This window comes from Cryptomeria japonica, chromosome 5, assembly GCF_030272615.1.
Source record: "Cryptomeria japonica chromosome 5, Sugi_1.0, whole genome shotgun sequence".
NCBI classification, from domain to species: domain Eukaryota; kingdom Viridiplantae; phylum Streptophyta; class Pinopsida; order Cupressales; family Cupressaceae; genus Cryptomeria; species Cryptomeria japonica.
Genome location: NC_081409.1, coordinates 203077045 through 203085347, shown reverse-complemented (window position 1 = coordinate 203085347; position 8303 = coordinate 203077045). Strand labels below are relative to the sequence as shown.

At 39.8% G+C, this 8303-nt stretch overlaps 1 protein-coding gene across 1 annotated transcript; it reads left to right on the top strand.

Annotated features, from left to right (window-relative positions):
* Window positions 1-6653: 6653 nt before the first annotated feature.
* Window positions 6654-8084, top strand: LOC131043087 (uncharacterized). Its single transcript, XM_057976434.2, has one exon. It carries the CDS (start codon window positions 7082-7084, stop codon window positions 7868-7870), a length of 789 nt encoding a protein of 262 aa, XP_057832417.1. The 5' UTR covers window positions 6654-7081; the 3' UTR covers window positions 7871-8084.
* The last annotated feature ends 219 nt before the right edge of the window (window positions 8085-8303 follow it).

Sequence of the window (8303 nt, the reverse complement as noted above, 5' to 3'; positions counted from 1 at the left end):
GGATGAGAACATTCCTCCTCCTCAATCTCCTAATCTTCCTACTAAGACTAGACGGAATCGTTCTGCACGTGAACGCCGACGAAAGCGTCGTCTTAGAGCTCAGGTAGCTGCCTCTCAAACTTTGCAATCCCCAAAAACACCTTCAACAAGTATTATTCCATTTTCTCCTCAGCCGACGATTGAGACGAAATCTCCTAAACATAAGATGCATGATGGTCTTGATCCTGTGCGAGTTAAAGATCCTATTTTCATAAATCTTGATGATGATATAGATGAAAATGTTATTCATTATGAAAATGCTACTTCTCCTGTTCATTCTGATAGTGAATATGAACTTGTTGATATTGATAACCATTTATCTAATGAATTTTCTAAAGCACTTATCCTAGCTCCTAGACAAGAACACTGTGGCTTGGGATATGAACATAGCCCTTGTTTGGATCTTGTGATAGCTCCATCTGCTGTGTTGGATGTTCCTCCTCTAGCGTGTTCCCTACCTTCCCGAAACATTGATCAGCAAGATCGGGGGGTAGATGACGTGCTAGACTAGTTTCATTAGCATAGCAGATTCTCCTCCTCTATTTCTTTTGTTACTTCTTCTATATGTTATTCTCATTCTTCTATTTGTTGTCCTTAGTGTTGTCTACTTGAGGACGATGCAAAGCATTGAGATCTCTTGGTCTCTCTCATGTTGACTCAAAAGACACATGTGTTCCCTTCTTCTAGGTGACCTTCCTTGATTGGGGAATGAAGAACAATTATGCATACATACATATGATATACATGAATTATCATACAGCATACTGACCCCAAGGAAAGCGAAGTCACCTTGTGCTTTGTGTTTTGTGTCTATTATCCTTGGGTTTATCTCACACTTGGGGGCTAAATCCTTGCGATAACGTGCTCCTTTCCTTTCTCATTCTTATATGTATCACTACCTTAAAGCAATCACCCCCGGTGAGGCGTGTGTGATCGCTTTAATGTAGGGGGGCATAAATCCCGTTCATATCTTTTCAAGATACTTGAAAATTTCTTGGCAAATTTAGCTTTGCCTTGAAAATTTTTGATATCTTTCTTGCATGACTCATAGTGAGGGAACCTTACTACTGACAGTCATGGTTCTCCCTCGTGATCTTCCCTTTTACTTTGTCAATCGAAGTCGTAAGATCCTTAGTCCACTGGGGGCTTGGTGTATCTTGCCTCCTTGACGTGGTGAAAGTTTTTCAATATTGTTTCCTTGTACTTTACCGGAAGTATTGGCGTACGCTTATACTCCCGCTAAAGTGGGGGCTAAATGTAGCGTCCTAAAATTGTGACACTTGCAATTTCGACTACATTTCGGTCTTCACGATGGCGACGTAACACTAAACCTGAATGGAGACCCCGAAACTTGCTCACGACACCAAAAACTGCATTTTCTTGCACCCTGGCCTGATCCTCCTTTGCACCCTGCTGTCCCGGGAGGTGGGACCAGAGCACCCAGCGCCCTGGTCCTTCAGGACTAGGGCGCCCAGCGCCCTAGTCCCCCAGGACCATGGCGCCCAGCGCCCGGGTCCCTGGCCCTATTTTGGGCCCGGTCTCCTATGGGACTTCGGGCCTTTTTGTTTGCAAATTGGAAAATAACATTTCCCGGTCGGCCTAAGGTCGGGAAAATCAATCTTGTAACCCTAATTGGCAAGTATATAAACTACTTTTCCTCTCTCATTTTGGAGAGGATGGAAAAAGGTGGAAACGATATTCAAACATTCAAGCATTCAAGCATTCAAGCATTCCTTCAAGCAATTGATTATTCTAAGTCTCCATTCAAGGCTAAGTGTTGCATTCAAGACAAGGATTCAACCATTGAAGAGGAGATCACTTACAACACATTACATGCTACAACATACAACATACAACAAACAACAACATCTATACCTTCGCATATAAGGATACAAACATCCTTACAACAAGGTATTAGTACTTGTTTTACATTACATTTACAGTATTTCTCATTTCTTGGTTAATTCCAAAACCGGGGTTTGACCTAAAGGCAAACCCCTCATCCCTAACCCCCCAATCGTCTTCGCTTTTCTGTGTGTAGGTTGCAGGTACGCGGCTGAAATTGAAGATCTGGAATCCTTGTGCAGAGACGAACAGATCCCCCTTCGTTTCACGGATTTTTCGGAGGACCGTGTGCAAGCCGGGCGCCATCGTCCCGTCAACTTTTGCTCAAATTTGCAGGACAGCGCCGTATCGACATTTTACAGCTAATTCCAGGTCCGCAGCTTCATCCTATATCCCTATCTCAGTTTATAAGCGAATCTTTCTCACTTTCTATGCATTCCTAGCTTAATCTTTCTATCTACATTCTTTACAAAAGAGGGTATCCTTGCTATCACAACCCTTGAAACTCATATAGAATCCAATCTTGCATTGCGTGGGATTGGATCTTGTGGGTTTCAACCCCTCTTTTGAATGTAAAGTCCCTCCTAAGTGAAAACCATCAACCCTAGTGACTCTCCCTTCTCTCTCCTCGGAGTTAGGGAGGGGAGAACGACTAGGGTTCGATTTTTCCGCTTTACATCTATTATAAATGGAGGAGATGGGGCAGGAAAAGTTGCTCCTGACTATAAGTGAACATCACTTATACTAAGAGAGTATGCAAGATATTGATTAGGATCAGTTGAATAAACTTGCTGCTGTTGATGAGGTTTGTTATTAGGATTTGGTACAGGTTGTGTTGGCAGTTGAGTTGGCTTAGGTAGAGCAGCATTAGAAGCTGGTGGCATTAAAGTTGGTTGTTGGGACTATTGTGGTGGCTGCAGGAAACCTAATGATTGGTTTGACCATTGCTGACCTCCCCTCCATTGAGGTGATTGTTGCCAGTTACCCTGAGGTTGTGAGCAATTCTCTTGTGGCTACTGCCACTGAAAGGAAGGGATTTGATAATTAGACCAAGGATTTTGGGAGTTATTCCAAGGCTGAGTAGTATAATTCCCAAAATTTTGGGAATATGGAGGTTTCCATTGATTATTTTGTGCATTAAAATTTATATAAGGACTAGAAAAAGACAATGGATCTTGTGGCATACCTTGTCTTGGAGGCCAAGGCCTTCGTTGTGCAACATAGAAGAGTTGTTTATCATCTCCATAAACTGGCTTAAAATCTGGAGGAGCCTGTTGGCTGTCAATTTTAGCAAGGAGCTTACACTTGTAGTCCTTTTTCTTTTGCCTACAATGAGGACAAAACTCAACGAGCATTGTCTCTGCTTCTTCATGCTTCTTCTTTTTTTGAAGTGTATCCAACTGAGTAGCCATATTGTTAATAACATCCTCTTTAAAGTCCTTTAGCAAATGAGTTATTTCCATCCTTGAAACTGTTGTAGATGCTTTGTTGTTGAAGATCCAGGCCTATGGCATCTACCTTTCTTGGCAGAAGCTCTGGAATATTTTTGACAAATCTTCCTGATGTCTTCCCATTGAGCTTGAGTAACATCTCCTCCTCCCATGAGGTCCAATGAGTCAATACAATCCTCGTTGATTCCCCTTAGAAAAATCAATTTCAAAGATTCTTCACTTAAGGTGTTATGCTTGGATTTCCTGACACTGAACATAAACCTGTCAAGATAATCTTCCAGACTTTCATCTTCTTTTTGTGTCATTCGGAAGATATCATCACCATGTCGATCCATTCCTGCATTAATCTTTATACTTCTCCAAGAATTTTTCCTTCATTTCATCCCAGGAAGTGATTACATCTCTACTTAAACTCATAAACCACCTAAGAGCAACTTCTTTCAGAGTAGCAAGAAATAACTTGAGTTTATGGGCATCGGTGGTATAATCATAACTTCTACAAAGAATGTCAAATTTGAACAGAAAGGTATCTAGATCTTCTATGACCAAGCCATAAAACTTTGGAAGAGAGGAGGCTGGTATATTCTTCAAGTTTGCATTATCATGCAAGTTAGGAATAGGGAATTCAAATGTTGGGTTCACAGGCGGAGGTGGATGCCCTCCTCCGCCTCCTGGAGGATTTCCTGCCATTGGTCCTTGATAAAGAACTAAAGGTAAAATATTATAATCAGGGGGTTCGTTTAAGAAGTCAAGGTCTCCTTCTGATAAATAAAAAACACCTTGGTTTCTAGCTTGCACAAAAGCTTCAACAAAAGGATTTATTTCTGGGGTTTGATTTGATCTTATTTCAAGAGTGGAATGCGAGGGAAGAAACCTCCCTAATGCATCTCTTCTTCTTCTATGCATGTAGATTTTATGAATGAATTCTAAGAGCTAATTCTTAAAGCGAACTAAAAAACTTAAAACTAATGGTTACAATAGGTTCTTAGTTTGGCACCATCCCCGACAACGGTGCCAAAAATGTTGGTCACCGCAATTGGAATAGCAACTAGATTGTAAAAACTTAGCTCAGGGATTGGACATCCTCACTGAACAACTAACTCTCCTGTAGCAAAGGCTCATTTACTTTATCGACTAGGGACATAAACTTGAAACGGGCTAACACTGTATGTGTACTAAGTTCAAATTGCAACCATTTTATCCTACTGCTCTAAAAGGAAATTCTCTGAAATAAATATGCAGAAACATGGTAAACTAATACTTTATCAAAACTCACAACTGAAAGTAACTTAAGCAATTACTACTGAATGACAACGTTCTGGTCAGCGGATAGGAACTACTTTGCCCGCTTTGGCTGCAAGAACAAACACAAGAACTGTTTCTAGTGGCTGCAGGAACAGTCGAATACCACAACAACAACTATAACAAAATGGAAATTAACTGAAAAACACAGAGGGACTACTCACCAAGTGGCCCCCCTCAAGAGTGAGTATATCCAGAACTTTAGATAACAACTGATAAGCTCAAAATAACATCGTCTTCTTTATTTCAAATTGATTGCAAATACATAAGTCTGAAAGTTGAATACTACAAATTCTATGGTAGTTTTGTCTCTCCCCCTGTGAGGAGATAGAGACCTTTATTTATAAAGAAACTTATAACAGATTCCTAACTGATCAACCCACGTCCCAAAGGAATAGGTGAACAAGATTTATTACATTAAAGAAGAAGTCAGCGCAGGAAAACAGAACAACAACAACTGTCCTGCAGCTGAAAAAATATAGTGCAACCTCCTTCTTGGATTTAAGCTCCACTAGGAATTATGAATTCTCCACAAACCGCTCTGTTGAGGAAGCAATCAATTGGTTACGATCTTCTCCAATGATGCTCCACTTTGACTGGGTTCGCATCCTAGCGACACGTTGATGTTTTTCTTAACCGCCAAATTAGTCTTTCTTTCATCTTGGCTGACCCTGCATCATGGCGTTAATGTGCACAAAAGCATGTGTATCTATTGATGTTAACATAAATTAACCACATTATAAGATTAATTTAGATAATCTGCATAGATGGACTGTATAAAAATCATTAGATAACAACCTTAGGTATATGATAAATCAGTTCCAGAAATACTTAAAAAGACATCAACCAGGAAAGTCCTTTGACCCATATACTACCTAGACACATGACCTAAGCAAGAATTCTATGACAAAATCTAACAAAACAAAGTCATATTTTGGCTCATTACATGCCCCACACGTCCACCGAGGCACCACAGTCGCCTGCATCAACGTGGACTATATAAACCCTCAAGGGCCCATTTCCATCTCATTTGTGCACGTGGAAATTATATTTTTTGGGTTCGTTATGATGTTTTGCACCTTGTCGATGTGTTGATATGCATCGATTGCATCTGTTGAGATGCGAGATGTCGAAAAGTCGGTCTAGGGTCGATGTGAGTCATTGTTCGATATGAGTCAAATGTCGATATGGTTCAAATTCGACATAGGTCAAGTTGGTATGGATCTTGATTGTCGATATGGTTCAATAATCGGTATGAGTTAAACGAATTGTCGATAGGGGTCAAATTGATTCGATATGGGTCAACTGATTCGGTATGGGTCAAACTTGTCAATATTGGTCAAACTTGTCGATATGGGTCAAACTTGTCGATATGGGTCAAACTGATTCGATATGGATCAAACTTAATTTACAGTTTTTATTTATTGAAGTACATATTATTTATTTAATATAATTAAATGAAAGTAATCATTTATATAAATAATATAAAATGAATTATAAATTTTTTTTAATGTAAATCATATATTTTTATTTGTTTTAAATAAGAATCATTTTATTTTAAATTTTGTTTAAAAAAATAAATATACATTTAAAATATTTGTAAAATAAAGAACAATCAATACAAAGAAAAGTTCATTAATTATTTATAATTAAAGTATAATAATATTGTTCAATTTTATCAATTATGTATAATTTTAAAAAATATATAATGTTGAATTTATGAAGTTTCTACAATTCATAATGATTTGTTTGTTATTCTTTTAGATTAGATATGTAGATTTTTGCATTGCCAACCTTTGCAATCAAACACCACCATGCATAATACTCTTAAATAGGTACTCAAACATATTTTTATTTTTAAATTTGATTAATTTAGAACTCAAAATTAATTTTCGACTCAATCCAATGACCTTGGAGTTCATTCCACAGACCTCGGAGTGCATGTATATCGTTCCAAATAAAATAATATTTCTGACGCGGAAATTCGCAGACATTAGTCTCTTCACTTTACTTTAAACTGACAACACAATTATGCACAAGGAACCTGCAATTATGCACAAGGAACCTGCCTACCTGCAGAAACTAATAAACAAAAGGAAATACGGAGATTCCTGTTACATCATTTACGACTTCGAGATAAAAGCAATCAGTTGGCCTACATGTAGAAAGAATGTAGCCTGCAGGGGAAAAAGATGAACTGGTATGTAAACAACGAAATCGTAGCAGATTCAGAGGCCATGAAGAAGTCCAGTTCAAAAGGTAATGCGCGCCTAAGCATTTAATGTCGCGTTTTCCGTTAAAAGCTCAGCCCAAAAGTAACGGAAAGGCTCTCTTTATCTGCTGATCTGGAGCCCCATCATTCTTCATGATACTTTTGTGTTGTTCTGCAAATCTGAAAGCAAACTCCGCCGCTCGCCCTTTTCGATTTTTAAAGCAATGAGGAAATGCTGTCACTGAGCCTGGTTCGATCCCTGGTCCTCCGAGACGACGGAGACCGCCGGAATTCTTTGCGCAAGGCGGTTCTTTACTTGCCCAAGCAGCCCAAATGGAGGAGCCGGAGCCGGAAACTGAGTCTGAGCATGGGCAATGGCAGAGACTTCCCGTATTTGGTGTTCGTGCCGACGGAGGAAGTGGTGAAGGATGAGCTCCGGGTGGCCGAAATAGCTCGGGATGTGGGCATGGAATTCTGCGGGGACTTAATCAATGGCCGCCTCATATATTCGTGGCCTGGCATGGCCGCCCGTGAGTCTGTCTGGCTGCCCTTTCCTCACTTGACTGATGCCTGCCCTCAACAGCTTCATGAATTTGTAACCCTCAGCAGAGGCCTCTTTAGGGTCGAAAATCTTCCGTCAAATAATAGAAGCCCTGTCGCTTATCCGCGCAAGTCCTCGCTTGCTGTGCGCATCAGCAGGGAATTTGTCGATAGTATGGAGAAGTTCACCAGAATTCTGGCAGGCCGTGGGTGGAGCGTTTTCAATGTTACTAGTTCTGTGGATAAGGAGGTTTTTGTTTACAGAAAGATTGATTATAAGCTTCGGCTCCAGTGGGATGGCTTGAACCCTACGCCTTCCCCTGCCTATAGGGCTCGAGAGCTGCGGCTTCCTCGTCTGGATCTAACAAATGCCCGGACCGAGGTTTTAGAGTATATTTTGCTAATGACGGACGATCTTTTCTATTTGACGCAGAACAAGCCCCCTGTTAATTCTTCCAGAAGGAGCTTTTCTAGTTACTAATAAAACTCTAACTTGATTGACCTCTGATTTAAAGAAAGCAACGATTGTATCATTCCATTCGATCTCTGAACAGGTACTGGATGTATAATGCTTTTATATGTACCTAGAGATGGATCTACATCGTTTTTACAAAATTGTATATATTGTATTGCTGGACTTTCTTATGCCGAATGGTGGCATTAAATACTATTTAATGTCATTCTTGTTATTCGAAGGAAGGTCTCCTTGTGTAGGTTAATAATCTAAGCATTTTTTCTTATGGTACGTTTTAAACCCTTAACAGTGTATGTTCAAAATGTTGACCGTATCTTCGGTCTACTTGTGCACCATAGTTACCAGAGGCTATGGGGATATGGAGACGGATTAGGGACAGCAAACAAATCAGGGCATGCGGGTAAATGAATAAGGAGATGACTATATTATATATAAATGT

Bases quoted from the DNA above. Each gene is read 5' to 3' on its own strand.
- LOC131043087 (XM_057976434.2), top strand. From the start codon at position 7,082: ATGCTGTCACTGAGCCTGGTTCGATCCCTGGTCCTCCGAGACGACGGA.